The sequence below is a fragment of the Camponotus floridanus genome, unplaced genomic scaffold (assembly GCF_003227725.1).
Source record: "Camponotus floridanus strain SB8 unplaced genomic scaffold, Cflo_v7.5 scaffold12, whole genome shotgun sequence".
Classification (NCBI taxonomy): Eukaryota; Metazoa; Arthropoda; class Insecta; order Hymenoptera; family Formicidae; genus Camponotus; species Camponotus floridanus.
Window position 1 is genome coordinate 2,676,555 of NW_020229237.1, and position 17,921 is coordinate 2,694,475.

The 17,921-nt window shown below is 31.3% G+C and overlaps 1 protein-coding gene across 5 annotated transcripts in view; it reads left to right on the forward strand.

Annotated features, from left to right (window-relative positions):
- LOC105259067 (formin-binding protein 1-like) overlaps positions 1 to 17,921 on the forward strand; it is a 32,644-nt gene that overhangs the window by 10,847 nt on the left and 3,876 nt on the right. For all 5 annotated transcript variants that reach the window (XM_011270787.3, XM_011270789.3, XM_011270788.3 and 2 more), the window contains exons 2-6: positions 9,871 to 9,986; positions 12,789 to 12,839; positions 14,134 to 14,440; positions 14,712 to 14,858; positions 15,537 to 15,893. In XM_011270787.3, coding sequence (XP_011269089.1) covers positions 9,871 to 9,986; positions 12,789 to 12,839; positions 14,134 to 14,440; positions 14,712 to 14,858; positions 15,537 to 15,893 — 978 coding nt within the window. The remainder of the gene's footprint in view (positions 1 to 9,870; positions 9,987 to 12,788; positions 12,840 to 14,133; positions 14,441 to 14,711; positions 14,859 to 15,536; positions 15,894 to 17,921) is intronic.

Consider the following 17,921-nt stretch of genomic DNA (forward strand, 5'->3'; position numbering starts at 1 on the left):
GCATTTTTTAATATTTTTATGGAATAAAAATTATCGAAGAATCAACAATTCTCACGAATTGTACGTACGTGTACGATAATGAGACAAGTGGCACGTGCAAACGCATGTTATACATATCGCGCGCCTCACTTGAAACACGCGGCGCGAATTAATTAACGAGAAAATCAGCGAGGCGTTCGTCGTTACTTCGACCTGTTGTGGTCAACGACTTTGCGGACCTTCACGACATATTTCTCTATCGTTTTTATTTTTTCTTCAACCGAGCTAGCAAGCCACCGAGATAGCGAGTTGCATCGTTCGTAATGTCATTGTTGAACGAGAATCATATCTTACAGCACATCGCAAACAATTAAAACGTCATTAACGCGTAACATTGCGTGTCTACTTTATTTTAAATGCCGTGACTTTTACGTTCAATACGAACACAATTCGTATAATGAAAATATATATAATATTAATTTAAAGAATATCTCAGTTACATTCTGCAAATATTTTTTGAAAAGGACGTGATGCTCGATAAAATCTTGGAATTATATTTATTCTGGGAAAAATTACATTCAATAGGAAGATAAGAATCTCTGGAAATAAATCGCTGATTAGGTAAATATAACGCGGAGCAATTGCATAAAATCGATGATGATGCTACAACTTGTCACGATCATTTACGTCATTATTGTTCAATGCCTATAAATATACAATTCTTTGCTGTCATTCATTATGCACGCAATAGATATTACGTCTCGCAGATGAACGCAACTGATTCCCATCGAGATATCGATAGAATTTAAAAATCATTTAACACCTACATGGGAATTTCTCAAACAAGCTAGAAGAAAATCTAACAATTTAAAGATGTTTCAAAATTATTCGGAAAAATCTAGTGAAAAATCCGAGATAAATTCCGACATTTATATTATCTATTAGAATAAATTGGCAAAAATTATAAAAATGACTAAAATGCATAACACTAAAATATATTTATATAATTCAAAAATATATTTATATATTGGAAAAAGATACTTTATATATTGGAAATAAATTTATATATTGGAAAAAGATATTTTTGTTTTAAAAACTGAAAAAAAATCATTTTTATTTTAATTAATACAAAGCATACAAATCACCATAATTAAAAAAACGAAATTAATATAGTAATAAAGTTTTTTATAATTCAAATTAATACATTTTTTAAATAAAAACTTTAGAGGTATAAAAAATATTACTACATTTAATATTAAACTTAGGAGGTATAATAAATGTTACTAAATTTTATATTAATTTTTAGTTTAATGAGAGAAGGACATATATAATAATAACATAATCAAAAATGTGTTTACCAATATATATCTACTTCGCGTAATATTTTGTAACACAAAACTAATTTATTGTCTATATCGATTTCTAATCTATCGAAGATTTTCTTTCGAACAAAACTTAAATTTAAAAATATTCTCTCAATTAACGAATATCGATAAAAAAGTTTTTTATTATAACATTTTTAATAAAAGATATCAGGTGTTACCTGGTTTTTTTTTTTTTTTTAATATTTTTTACTATCGATATAGATTTGATTTAAAAAGTGGAATTTTGTCAATTTTGCTTTCAATAGAATTAAGATTATCATTAAAATTTTGACAGTGAGTGAAAACACACTGCTATAGATTAATTGAGCAGTTCGAGAAAGTTCCAAATTTACAACCGCCTGCGATAGCCGTAAAGCCACAACAAATTAATGAACGTCAAGAGCGAGATCCGTTTGCGATGGAGCTCGCACTTGTGCGCGGAGACGTTGCAGGATTTACGGTGTCTATTAAAAGCTCTCTTTCTTTCGAGAGCAAGGATCTGTTTGCGCTCATGAACGTGCGAAAAGCTCGGCGCATGCCAGCTGCCTCTTCGACCTTTGAATATTCTGTAGATAAGAGTCCCATGTCCACAATTATGCGCAATGTCGCGGAAGATGACGGTAATAAAACGAGAATAATTTATCAAAACAAGTGAATAAATGACCACAAATGTTTTTACTGCAGTATTTTTTCTGATTTTATAATTTAATGGGCCAGAAAAATACTGATAATTTAAATAAAATTGAAAATATTTTTTAACGTCTTTGGAGAGCTCTAATTAAAATTAAGACGTGATTTCTAGAGGATGTGTTTATGTACATTATTTGTAAAGTAAAGGAAAAAAATGGAAGAAATATTATGAATGCAACGCAAATAAATTGTCATTCTTCTATATGCGACTATATATTTATCGCGTCGAATTATACCTAATATCAGTATCATAAATATTAGCGAGGAAACTCGCTGTTGAAAGGAGAAATGGCGTTGTTGAGACGGGGCGTCGAGAATACCCGCAAATTCCCAGGAATGTTGTCACAGGTCAGTACAGACTATCGTATCGCCTTGGCCCGTATGTTAACGGAGCAATGGGTAAATGTTGTCTCCTCCGGTGAGAGGCAAGATATACGCAATGTTGCCATAGTAAACCGAATTCATAGGAAACGAGAGAGAAATCATATCCAGATGGAATTTTTCGAAGAAAAACCCAACAATTCGACAAACAGTTCATATATGATCGACTCTGTAAATAAATTATATTTTACGATGGAGCATTTTTTTTATTTAAAAATATTTTGAAAAGTTCGATCTCGATGGATGATATCTAAGTTTGTCTGATTGTGAGTCAACCAATGCGAAACTCCGATTATCTGCTTCATTTTCCTAATAGTGTATCTAATAGTAATCACATCACGTGCCGACCGTCGCGAGGACTCGGATTGAGTGCATAATTTGCGATTATACCTATTGCATCGCGCATTCTAAACGTCGCGAACACTGGACGCATTGTGCCTGTTTACGACATGAAGCCCGTAAATGCATTCCGTGAGATTCACAATGCACAAGAGCGCAATAATGGCCGTCTGACCGGGATGTCACGTTTCTGAATTTTGTATTCCTCACTTTTTCTTTTTAATTATTGCACGATTACAAGCAAGATATAGATAAATCTATGTATCAGTTTTTTAATTTTTTTTCGAAATTTACTTATGTATTTATTTATAGATGAATTTTCTTCTATGATTTAATTTAATAGGAAGAAAAATCTAATATTTCATGCAGAGTATAAAAAAAATAAAATGCTGGAATGTGAAAGAATTGATGAAAATGTAAATTCTCTTATATAGAATTTTTTAATAGAACTAGGATATTTTATACATACAGTACTGGACAAAATAAATCATACACTTTTCAATAAATTGAATTTGTTAGTATAACTATTCTTTTAACAAGCAAATAGATTATTAGATACAGGAAAGTCGAAGCATTTCAAAGTATTTAAAAAAGAAAATTGTAAAATAATAAAAATTATGCTCAATTCTTTTGTAAAAAATTTATTATTCAATATTGTTACATTTTGCTCTGGACAAAATAAATAATACACTTTTAGAAGTAATAGTTAGCAAATAAATAAAGTTAATTCTAATTGTGATTAGTACTTGGTATGGCCACCATTGGCTTTCAATACCGCTTCCAGTCGGCGAGGCATACTTTGGACTAATTTCTTTAAGTATTCAAGATCAATTTCCTTTCGAGCCTTCTGGAGTGTTGCATAGGACGATGTCTTGTCATACACGTTCGTTTTATTCACGTTCACGTTCAAATAAGCCATAGTTTCAGTTGAGTTTGAATTAAATCTGATGATTGTGGCGGCCATTCGACCAGTTTTACCTTATTAGATTTGAAAAATGCAGTGGTTTTCTTCGCCTTATTTTTCGGGTCATTATCTTGCTGGAGGATAAAGTTGTTTTCTAAACCTAATTTCAAAAGAGATTCTTTCAAATTCTCGCACAATACATCAATATATCCTTCTGCCGTCATACTTTCAATTCAATTCGAGCCAAATTACCGATCCCAGACCATGTAAAGCACCTCCATATCATAATATTACCGCCTCCATATTTTGCAGTCTTCTGAATATTTACTTCCTTAAAAATCTCACCAGGTTTTCGCCACACCCTAGACTGTCGTTTTTGTCCAAATAATTCAAACTTGTTCTCATCAGACCACAATACTTTTTTCCAAAAGTCTAGAGACATATCTGCGTACTTCTTGGCAAACTCAAATCGGTTTTATTCAGAAGACTGTAAAATATGAAGGCGGTATGGGGATGCTTTACATGGTCTGGGATTGGTAATTTGATTCGAATTGAAAGCATCATGATGGCAAAAGGATATATTGTGATGTATTGTGCGAGAATTTGAAAGAATCTCTTTTGAAATTGGATTTAGAAAACAATTTTATCTTCCAGCAAGATAATGACCCTAAGCATAAAACGAAGAAAACCACTGCAGTTTTCAAATCTAATAAGGTAAAACTGGTCGAATGGCTGCCACAATCATCAGATTTAATCCAATTTTAAAACTTTGTGGGCTTATTTGTACGTGAACGTGAATAAAACGAACGTAAGTGACAAGACATCGTCCTATGCAATACTCCAGAAGGCTCAGAAGGAAATTGATCCTGAATACTTAAAGAAATTAGTCGAAAGTATGTCTCGCCGACTGGAAGCGGTATTGAAAGCCAAAGGAGATCATACCAAGTACTAATCATCATTAGAATTAACTTCATTTATTTGTGAACTATTACTTCTAAAAGTGTAGGATTTATTTTGTCCAAGGTCAAATGTAACAATATTGAATAATAAATTTTTTACAAAATAATTGAGCATAATTTTTATTATTTCCTATTTTCTTTATTTAAATATTTTGAAATGCTTCGACTTTCCTGTATCTAATAATCTATTTGATTGTTAAAAGAATAGTTATACTAACAAATTCAATTTGTTGAAAGGTGTATGATTTATTTTGTCTAGTACTGTATATTACTTTCACGGTTATAGCTCACAATTATTCGAAATCGATTTTACGGTCTCAACTTTTAACTATTTATACTAGAGAGTCAAAAAATTAGGTCGTAATGTTTGTTAATAATAACGGATATTTAGCATTTTATTGAAATAATGAGGATGTAGCTTCCTATAAGTATCGGATTTTTTTATGTACCATATAACTTTTAAAAATTAACAATTTAACATCTTGTTTGATGAAAAAATTGAAAAGTGATAAAATGTAGAAAAGAATTGAAGAATTTTCTCCTTAAAATCGAATACTAGATTCACATTTTTCAGTAATTTTCAGTGAATTGTTTACTTATAAAATAATTCATTTATATAAAACTTTAAATTTTGACATTTAAAAAATAGGTAATTGAACAAATTAAAAGTTGAAACTTTTTATTGAAGAAAGTTAATTACTTTATCTTTTGATATTCTTAGAACGTTTACATCATCTTAACGTATAATATATTTACAATATTTTTTTCTAATATTTATTTTCTTATTTTTTTTTCTTCGCTCTTTTAATTTATCTTCTCTTCTTTCTTTTTTTTAAATATTTCTTGTTTCTTTTCCAATATTTCATTTTTCAACTATCTTGCTTTATTTTCTCCGTCTCTTCTTCCGTCTCTTTCGAGTTGCGTACGGTATACAGAAATGTGAGATCAATAGGGTGGAGAGTATGGGAGCCACCCCCGCCGTTATTCCATGACTCATAATGTATACTTGTTCGAGTCTATAGTAGTTTGCTTCATGTGATTCTTAGTTTTTTAACTTAGTTTTTTAACTTAGTTTTTTTTACTATTTTTACGATATAGTTTTATATTCGCTTTGGCTCCAGAGCATGCTGCATTCTTATCGATCGTCTCCATAAACCTTTCCTCCTTCCTTTCCTATAATCCGTTTCTACTAGAGACGCGACCGTGCCAGAATCTGAGAAAAAGAGAAGAGTCTGACAATGAGTCTGAGGAGAAGAAAATCTCGGAGAAAGGGAGCAAAATGAAGGAATTACTTTCTGAAGAGAATAAATTTTTCCAAGTGCGCTTGAGATTATTAGACTTATATTTCTATATCTTTAAATTTTTAAAAGATATTTGAGTTTTATACGATTGTTTGTTAAATAAAAAATATAAGAAAATAAGAATAATATAAAAAAGATATAAAATTTGAACATTTTTGAAATTTTTATAATATAGTGCAAAAAAATTGCGATAGTTTTTAGGTTAATTTTTTTTCCCCCAAATTTCTACCTTATTTTTTTTAATTACTTTTTACTCTATGATATTTCGATTGTTACATATTATTAGTGCTGAAATATATCGTTCTAGAAAATTAGGAAAACGAATGGAATGCTATAATATAATTATTTTTTGAATATCTATTTTATTGAATTTTTTTATCCACGTTATTCCATAACTGAATTCCGTGATGAATTGTTCGATCTTGGTCGTTTTTTTGCTAACGCACTTTTTTGGAGAAGGTCGCACCGCGATGAGTCATGGCTCGTTGGTGCGTTTCCCATGTATCGACCTGTGACATAAACGAAGCGCAGGGTTGGTCGACAGAGGTTCTCCAGAGCCTTGGATTCACGAACACCCTGCGCGGAAATCGATTCGTCATGATGGAGTATAATTTAATTTGTTTCTTCATCGAATCGTTCAGCGTGATCGACTCTACTTGGAAGCGACGATGATGTCGCCGTCATCCGGTGAATAATGACCGTCGACGTCATCATACATAGGGCATTCGCACGATATTATCCAAACACAATTATTTTATGTCAGGGGTTGAAATCGCCATAATATCAATAGTGTCAGATTTCGATGTTATAGACATGCAAAAGTGATCGCATCGTTTATTGATGCACAAATATTTGAAGAATCGATTAAATTATAAGGGAGTTATAAGGGAATGATTGAATTATGTATAAAAATATTCCAAGAGTGAATATTCAATATACTTTAATAAAATAATAAGAATATATTGTAATGATCTTTTTAAAAGTTTGAAAATGTTTACAAATTATTTTTGAACATTAAATATATTTCGAATATAGAAATACACCTAACTTAACTTAACCTCTCACATAGAAGAAATATATGAAAATATATATATATATATGTTAATATATACGAAATAGAACATTTCAATATCTTTTTTGGATTTAAAGTTATAAAAAAGATTTGTAGAAAGAGAGAGCTATTCAGATGGTTCCAATGGGCGAACATAATTAATACGATTTCCAAAAAATTTTTTTTCCGAATTATTAAACTTATATTTTTTAACGATGAATTAACTATGATATTACTTATATATTTCTTCTTCTTATAAGATATAACTAACACTAATCATAGGATAAATTTGCAACGGTATAAGTGCGTGTATAATTATATGATTTTTTAAAATCTACAAAATCTAAAAAGAATCTAAAATTAAAAACAAATTACAATCTAATAAAAAGAAATTTCTCAAAGTTATTGATTTAATTTCCATTGATTGTATCACAACTTTTTCATATCTGCAGATAAAAGGGTATTTTAGTATGCTGTTGACTCACATGTTGTATACAAATTCGTTGAGTAATCCCTTGTTTGTCTCAAATATGCGATATGCTCTGCAATCAACGGTGTTATCGGTATTCGCGAGGGAAATATCCGAAGGAAAAACGGAATCTAATAATCCGTGCCGAGATACCGGGTGTATCGACGGCAAAAGAGCAAGCAAACCGATCGGTGATTGCCCGTCGTCGCTCGTACGCACACGTGTGCGTTCGAAAGCCGCGGTTCGTCGACTATCACCTGCGCTACCAGTTCTCCGTTATTTCATTGCAAATTACTCGTCGAGCCACGAGCCAAGTTATACAGTTATCACAATGAGAAAGTTGTTCCGATCCGAAACGTAGAGACGCACGAATGATTTCGTCGTGCGATTGCGATTCGCGAGTATGATGCGAATTCATCGCATAAATCTCGAGCGAATAAAATGTGTGAAACACGAATTAAATTTACATTTAAGCCACGATAGCAGTTCATTGAATTGTCTAATCTTTTTTCCTATATTTTTATTCCTGTTTTCTATTCACTTGCTTATTTTCAAATCGAGATGTCATTTTTCGATCGACATTTTTTATTCTTGAAGGCTGGAATAAGAGGACAAAACAGAAGAAGCCAATTAAGAGATTGTGAATCTGTGAATTCTAGATTCTGCGAGTCTAGAATAAGGTTAACAAATCTTTATTGATTCAAGGACTGCACAGAATCCATAAAATCGAGAACTTCAATCAGAACATACATTTAGGATTCTTAATTAAAGAGATTGCTCCCTATAAAATGCTTCAAAATTTCTCTTAGGTTTAATTGAGCGAGTCAATCTCTAAGCACACAAATAAAATAAAAAATTCTATTCTAGCATAGATCGGAGATCATTATCTCATTTATAGAGAGAGTCTCAATTTTATTTATCATTTTTATTAATTTATTCACGGTCGAGCGAAGAGAAAAATCTTCGACACAACTTCCTTCTTTCTTTTCGCATAGTTTGGCGATAAATCGAACCGCAAATCACGCACACGTGACTCAGATATCCCGGTCGAGATCTTGTCTTTTTCTTCACGTTACAAGATAGCAAGGTGAGACATCGCGAGACAAGATAAAGAAGGACGCACACGTGGATCATGTACGACCGTAAGAAGCCACGTGGCCCTTGAATGGTCGCTCACTCGAAATGAAAGTAACGCGTTTCGAATACCTGTCATATGTACCAAGGCCCTTTCGTCTCTCTCTCCCTGTTGTAATGGCGGTTCGATCTGTCCTTAAACCAGTATCGTAGCATAAATATCGAAAGATACGAGCGTCCTTGAACGATAAAGCTTGCATTCCTTCTTAAGTAGAGACTTGGGTGTCGTGACTGTTAAACGCGTTCCATTGATTTTTCTCCAACTTTTTGAATTTTCTAAATATAAAAGCGACACTCACGCATCTTATATCAAAAACTATTGATTTGTTATTCGATTATTATTGATATAATTTTTCAATTATGATTTTAACATGAAAAAAAGATGGGAAGGCGACAAATTAATAGTGTTAAAGAAATGTGTAAGAAATGTGTAAGAAATGTGTAAGAAATGTGTTAAAGAAAGAAGTTTGTAAGAAATTGTGAATAAAGATTTAATTTGCAAAAATAAATAAATGATTAAAATATATAAGAAATTAAGTGACACAATTCTAATTGTGTGATACATCATCGTACTAACTTCATTTATATACTTTGTCTGGGATAACTAAATATATAGTATGTCCAGTTTCACTTTTCGTATCGAGCCGTTAAACGGTGTTCAGAAATCTTTCCGCGCACACGTTGCTTGCGAAATTCTTCATTGTCCCGCGGTAGTGATGGAGAAGAAGGAGGAAGAGAGGAAACGAGGGGCGTATGTGTGCCAAGAGGTTTTTCTCAGTCGTCGACCGCGATAGATACGGTCGGATTGTTCGTTTGACGGAGAAAAATTCTCACTCCCTTGCCAGGCGAAATCGACACTTTAGACAAAACACATATTTCAAGAAGCAATAATTCTGTCCTTGAAAACAAGTTTATTCAAACTTTCTCACTTATTTAAATAAGTCAGCCTACGTTTTCTTCTTGTTTTGCATTCTTTAGTTGCTACTTCTATAAGAAATGAATAATGCAAGAATAATACATGTGTTAAATCTTTCATGATCAAAACTATTCAATTCTTAATATATGTTTCATATCATTTCTCTTTAAACTAAATTTTTGTTTCAAATATTTTACATTTTTTGATACATATTCAATTATATTTTTTATAATTCGCATACATCAATTAATGTATGGATATTTAAGATATTTAAAATGTTAAAAAATATATGTATATATTATAAATTTTAAATATTTTTTTCAAATAATGTATCTTGCAGTAATTTTTAATATTGATTTTTATTGTTTCCTCTATGCTTTCAGGATCAATTCGAGAATCTGTCCCTACACACACAAAAAGGGATAGAATTTCTCGAAAGATATGGCCACTTCATACGCGATCGTTGCGCGATTGAATTCGAATATGCAGCGAAACTCAGGTGAGAAATACAATACTTTATTTAAGGATACGGAATAATTAAAAGATATGAAAAATTAGAAGATATCTAAATACTTATGAAACAGAGTTAATATACTGTGCAAGTATGAGTACATACTTCATCTTTCATATTGATAAAGATATTTTATGCTTAAGAATTATATAGTCTCAATACATACACATTTCTCTCTGAATTTACTTAAAATAATCTAATTACGATTTTTTACTACAGATAAATTTAGAATATCTTTCATCAAAATAGTTAAAAAAATTGCGAAAAATAAAAGAAATTTTAAATTTATATTTGTAGCCTCTCTTTATCACAAATAAATTCTTATCTCAGAGAAGCTAACTCATAATATATAATATTAATTGTTATTTAATTGTTTTATCTGTTAATATGAAACTTATGTTTTATATTAGTAAAAAAAAATTTAAAAAAGAGAAAAGAAAAGAAAAAAAACGAATGTCCTATTTTGAGAATAATTTGAAGCGAAGAGATATGACTGGCAGCAGGTGCATGCAGGCTTACTCGATGCTGTCGTGCACCTTACACCTCGTCGTACCCTGTCATGTAGATCTATGTGTTCATGTTCGTGCGTCCTGCTCCTTTTTCCATGATACCCCGACAAAGGGTGAGACATCCGAGGCTAACGATTTCAATGGGACATCCTGTATAACGAGCGTGTCTCACGCACCCCGTGGGTTCAGGGACGAGGCGAGATATATAGCTAGTAGTAATATTGTATTAAAGGGGTCCCTTGTCCGCTCCGTGAATGCCGTCCACTGTGGCGTACTTTTGTTTATCGGGTGTCTCGAAATCCGTTCATTCCAGAGTTTTAATTACTCCATTTTGCGTTGCGCTTAATTATTTCGTCGCAAGTTCCTCATCGATTGTCTGATGTACATCGTGCGAAATAAAATTCCTCTGCGTGCAATATTAGCTCTCATTAGTAATTCCACATTTTGTAATTAAAAATTCACTGAGAGAATACTGTTGGAACAAAATTAAATAAATTTATCGAGACGAAATTGTATTTTTTATTTACTTTTCTTTTGAAGTTATATTAATCATGATTACATGCACTTTATGTAATGAAGTCTAAAAACTATGTGTGCGTATATGTTAACTCTACATTACATGACTTGAGATGGACCTTTTAAACAAAAGATTGTTAAGATAAATATTAATGTTAAAAATAATAATGTTAGAATACAATCATATTGTCTTATAAAAGGGTACTTACATTTGTAATTGTATAAATTCGTAGTTACTAATTTATGTGTTTAAGATGTGAGAAGATATATGATTATTCTTCAGAGAGAATCAAAGTTGATTTTTAAAATACGTGTTAATCAGAACGAGTTCACTGTTATATATGAATCATCTTGCGCGCTTCTCTCATCTTAATGCGTTGCAATTTCCATGCCTTAACTCATCTCTCGATTCACTTTCATATAAAATCGCGTGGTCAGCATACGTAGATTATTCTATTCTAATAAACTATTCTGAGAAAATTACTCTCAACTCCGCATAATACGAAAAATTATCCGGCCATCAAATAATTGAAAAATTACTCTGTATAATAACGTAATATCCGCAACCGAGCACTTATAAAATATTTGAAAAAAAAAATTACATGTGTGTGTGTGTGAATAATTCTTGAGAAATTCATCGAACAATATCCTTAATAGACAACACTAGGAAATATCCTTAATAGACAACACTAGGAAAACTATCTGCATATTTGAATGAAACCTGTAAAACGACGAATATCAATGACCGAAAAGGTTTATTTATCCGAATCGCGTGGTTTCTGAATTAATATAATTATTGAAGTTTATCGTGAACTACTCTAAGCAATTTTATCCGCGAAGAGATAAATCATTCATAGTCTTTTGTTCTTTGTTTTCTTTATTTTTTTCCTTGAAATTTTCTTCACGCAGCTTCGCTGCATCAAGGCCGCGTGAGATTCATCTCGATAGCGTATTTATAGTCCGACGTGGCGTATCGTAAAAATTAAAACGGCACGCCCCCGGATCCGTTTAATTCGCACCGTGATCGAAAATAATTCCGCTCTCTCGCGATCTGATATTTCTTCGATTATTGCGACGCACATACTATTCGTAATTTAACTCGTTGGTGCACTTCGATGAGTCGGAACGATCTCTATATTGCTTGTAAATTCCTGAATACATATACGAACACAGCTTTCCTCATAAAAGAAATTAAGCGTGTGAAAAGTATAAAATTGACAGTTGTTTCTCCAAAAGCGTATTATTATATTTCATTGTAGTTATGCGTATTATTGTTATTAAGAATTATTTTTGTGATCTGATTAAAAAATTCGGAATATCCTTTGTAGAAAATATTCTTATCATAAATATATAATTTTAAAAAAATAACGATTTAATTATATTTATATATTTATCCTTTCATATATTTATCAGATTACTTTACACAATAAACAAAATTTTGATATATAGAACCAATGTAAAATAACACGTGAGATTAAAATAATGTAAATGTTATTTGTAGATAAAGTAAATTGTCAGTAGATTATATTAAAAATTATCGGTGGCTCAATATTTTCTTTAACAAAAAATTAATTCTAAATAAAAAAATCTTGTAAACGAGAAACAAACAGTGTAGTATAGAAACCGCTTCCGGTCGATTCATTTCCGAGTTATTTAATAGTTCCTACCAATTGTATATAAAGGCTTCCCGACAATAATCCGCGATATCATTCCATCTCCGTGAGAAGAGCAACAATAATCTCATTTCTCTTTTTTTCTATTGCAGACGTCTCGTGAAGAGCTATCAACCGAAGAAGAAAGAGGAGGAGGATTATCAGTAAGTATGAAGCTGCATACTCTCTCTTTTCTCTCTTCTCGAGTTACCGAGCGATCTCGAATAGATTCATTGAGTCCGTATATGTGTATAAAACATCCAAGAGTAACAAACATATATGTAGATCATTCAATGCCGGTGTAATTTATCCATTAGCCGTGGGCGATTTGAATATATATTTATTACTCTTTGATACTTTGTTTACATACACGGCTCGCAATAAACCTATCTAAGATCATCAAGATCCTCATTTGTGGATAATAGATGGAAACAGATACTATACCATAAAAAAGGTGACATCTTTTGCTGAGATAATTAATTCTTTCAAATCACGCATAAATCAGTATGGAGACATTTATTTTCAATTACATCTCTTATGGTATAATATATATAGGATATTTTTTCAATGTTTAGGGGGTTTGCCATATTTTTAAATATAATCCAAACAAAAATTTATCAAAAGAAAGTATACGCGAATATTTTCTATGTTAAACTTTTGCAGACACTTAATTCCATGAGTTCCGCGGGACCGTAATTAATTTTCTGATTTAGCGCACCATATAAATAATTAAGCACGCGTTAAGAACGTGATTAAGGTCAAGGTTTAAATAAGAGAAGAATTGAAGCAATATCGAAAGAGTAAAGTAAAACGAATTTTGCATAAATTTTTGTTGTAAATTGTTTTTCTTCTGCCAATTCATTTCCTGCGAACTCTGATAAAAGATAAGGGCTTGATTATCTGGCGACGTGGGTGAGATACTTTATAAGTTCAATAACATTGCAAGAGAGATCTTCTCCAGTCGAGTCTCTTTATAGCTATATCATACTAATCGGCGTGTGGGTAGAGATTTAGGCTTCTCGGTTTTCTGTGCGTTGGTGTATTAGATCGGGAATTATTTTTTCTCTATGCACAACAATTATGTTCAATTAATGAGGAAACACCATTATGTTGAAAACTAGCCAATGTTATCTATTCAGTTTATCTATAATTAAGACAGTCGTTTGCATACATATACATGAAATACAAATTGTGTAAAATAGCTAAATGAATATCTCTTGGCATGTTAAGCGATAATGGAAAATTTAGTGATTAAAAAGTGGCAGGAAGTAAATTATTAAACAAACAAAATGTAAGCTAAAGTTAGGAACAAACAACCGACGCGTATCGAGAATTAAAAAGGAGCTTAGAGATTTTAATAAAATAATTTTAAAAAATTCAACCGAAATTAGAATAAGTATAGAGAGATCTACGAAATCAGAAAGACGAGAAGGAGAACGGAACTTGCGTTTCCTCCAGGTACAGTCCTTGCCGGGCGTTCAAGATGGAGCTGAACGAGGTGAACGACCAAGCCGGTCAGCGGGAGGTGATCGCGGAGAATCTCCAGGGTAACGTTCTACGGGAACTCAACATTTTAGTGAAGGACTTCAAAGAGGACCGCAAGAAACACCTGCAGGAGGGCGCACGGTTGATGGCCACCCTAGCCGGTCAGATCGGAAATCTGGAGCGGGCTAGAAAGGCCTATGAGAAGGCCTTCCGCGAGGCGGAGCGCGCTGTGGAGAATTATCAGCGAGCGGACGCGGATCTCAATCTCTCCAGAGCAGAGGTACGTGATGAGCTTCGCTGTCATTTCACACAAGATCTTTTTTCACAGTTTTTCCTCATAGTTTTATTTTTGGAGGAGTTCCAGCTTCGGATTAGATACGATGATTAAAAATAATAATTTTGATAATGAGAAAATATATGAAATCTTGAATTTCGTTTTTTCAATGATAGAAAAATGTGATAAAATTATATTACATAATCTTTTTAATATTAATAATTTACGAGGATTTTTTATACGTTCGATAATGATCGATTCTTTTGCAATGATTCAGGTCGAGAAACAGAGGATGAATATGACCATGAAGACCCAGCAAAGCGAAGAGGCGAAAACGGAGTACGCGAATCAACTGCAAAAAACGAATGACATGCAGACGCTACACTACCACACGGCGATGCCGGAAGTGTTTCAGCATCTTCAGGTACTGTTTTGTCATAACTGTACGCAATTGCGTCCGCGTTTTTTGCTACGCTTTATTATACTTTGTTCGTGTTTTGCACAATAATTAATTATTTAAAAAAATAATAAAATAATTTGATCGTTTAATTTGATCGTTCTCTTGGATAATGATTTAAAAAGAACACGCCTTACATCCGCGTTTGGCTCCTTATGGCCTATCAATATTTTAATTTATTTTGTTAATTTCGAGAGCCTTTAATTTTATTTATATTTTTTATTTTTATTTTAAAAAAATAATCTTCATTATTCTAAAGGAATGTTTTAAGAATTGTTTATTGCAGTCAAAGAAAAATTCGAAAAAAAAATTATATATTTGATTTGGAAATAATGGATTTTTAATTATAAGATTATTTTATTTTTAATTATAAATTATTTAGATATTTTTTCTCAAGGGTGCTAATCAATTGCAAGAGTTTAACTTCCTCAATCAAATTTAAATAGATTTTTATTTTAAAACATTTTGAATTTTTATAAGTTAATTACAAATTTATTAATATATAAATTTAATGAATTAATTTTTTTTTAGAGAAAAATTATCACAATTCTACCACTCAATCTAATGTTCTAGTTCTAGCCTTTATTGATTCTCGTATTTCTCGCAGTTTATTCTCGCCCTATATATATCGCATTTTTGCCGCAGGAGTTGGACGAGAAAAGGATAAAAAATATGCGGAACTACATGATGAAGTCGGTGGAAATCGAACGGGCGGTAGCGCCAATAATCGCTCAGTGCCTGGACGGCATCGAGAAGGCGGCGAATGAGATCAACGAGAAAGAGGACACGATGTTGGTGATTGAACGCTACAAGAGCGGCTTTCAGCCTCCTGGGGATTTCCCCTTCGAAGATCTATCGGTTGCCAAGAATTATGATAACAACAGCCAATTGGCTCAGCCGGTCATGCAGCCGATTCACAATCATCTTACGGTCAAGGGTACCGTTTCCGGCGGCAAGATCAAGAAAAGAGTTGGTCTTTTTGGAATCTTCAGTAGCAATAAGGTAGATATCCCTCCATGTTCCTCATTGCGAGCTCTCTGGTATCGTTGGTGCAGCGTTCTCGTGACATAGGATGTCCTGAAATGATTGAAAGAATATAATGAGACAAACTGAAACGTTTGAATTTATTGAGATTTCTGAGAAAGATAATCAGTGATGAATGATTGTCTCTTTCTTGATTGATTGATTCGTCTAATCTTTTTAATACAAGGTAAACTATATACTTGTGATTATTAATCATTTGAATTATACATTTCTAATAAGATAAGCATATTTTTTCGAACACCCTATGTGCGTATTATTTTTTAATTTTGAAGTCGTGAAGTCTGAGTGATTCCATAATTTTTTTTGCATAGATTACATAACTAGATTGCATAATTATACATCTAGTAAATTATTCTTGTATCTTAAAAAAATAATTTATGATTATTTTTACAATTTTGGAAGCCTAGAACTTGCACGACTCCAAAGAAGAGCTAATATAATCTATTTATTGCATTTACGGGAAGGAAAGGAAAATAAACAGGGAATATTGCAGAATTTTTTATAGCATGCACGAAAATTCTTTTTGAAGTCTATTTTTTTATTATTTGATTTCATTTATTTATGTATATATAAGATGCATCTCTCTTTATTCGCCGATAGGTTTGCAACTTGATTTACGCACTCAAATTTCTATTGCGCATGTATATTAGTAGATTCCGCATTCTTCCGATCGGCTATAATAACGTTATTTACGAGCGACTTTTCAGATATATTTTGCGCATTACTTATGATTTATGATTATTCGAAGCAATTTTTAAATTATTATTTAAAGCAGTTCCGCTTCTGATACTTTCTAAGCGCTTTGTATAAAATAGAATTCTCTTCGTCGAAATCTTCTATATTGAAACGAATCACTATCTAATAATATAAACTTATTGATAAAATAATTTTGAGAATAAACTTTTAATTATAATTAATGCTCAATTAAGATGAAAAAACATCTTGTCCTCACTTCCTACTAATATAAAAAGAAAACAAAAAATCTGACTATTATAAATGGTTATAGTTTTGATTTTAAATTTTTGTATTCTGTTTAAAAAATTTAATTTCCTGTAAATTTTTATATTCTAGAATCGAGATATTTGTTCAAATTTGCTTAAATTTATATATAATCAAATGTTATTTTAGATTTTTAATAAATTTTATATATAATGTATATAAAAATATCCTGACGAATTGAATTCAATTGTATCTTTCCTTATTTTTGTATTATATTCAATACTTTCCAACTACAATTTACAATCATTTTTTCGTTTCATTTCACATAACGAAAAACGCGTAATTTATTTTTCTTGTATACTTTCTATTAATTTGGTGGATGGTTCAATCTGCCCGTGGTCTTCTTGTTTCCAATCATCACGGGCTATGAATTGGGATATTATCGCATTTAGTAAGTACTCCGTAGATCGCTTGTTCGCTCGTAATTATGTATATAACATCGATTATTTACCTACCTCTTTCTCTTAAAAATAAAAGTAATTATATGCGATATTAAATTGTCTTGTTAAAAGAGCATGAACTCAGCGATTGTATTAATCTTAATCAGTATAAGACTATAATTATAATACTTACAAAAAATATTGGGATTAATTAAATTTTTATTGTCTAATTAAATTAAATTACATTTGAAATAAAAAATTTAAATTAGAATTTAATATAAATTTCGAAAATGTTTTGAGAATTTATTATTTAACTTTCTGTAAATCTCGTGAGATTCAGTCAAATATAAATAGAGTAATTTGTAATGTGTTCAAGTTAGATCTTAATTTGCCAAAACGAGAAAAAAAATAATTTTAAATTGATATTTTTATAATTAATAATTTTAAATTATTATTATATTAAAATAAAGTTAGTAATATAATATTAAAATTATTAAAATACATATCTGCAGTTTTACAGACACTTACAATTAGATTTGTTAAATGCGAAATGATGATAATAAATCCGTCATTCTCTCAGTTTCTTTTATATATTATTAAGTAAAGT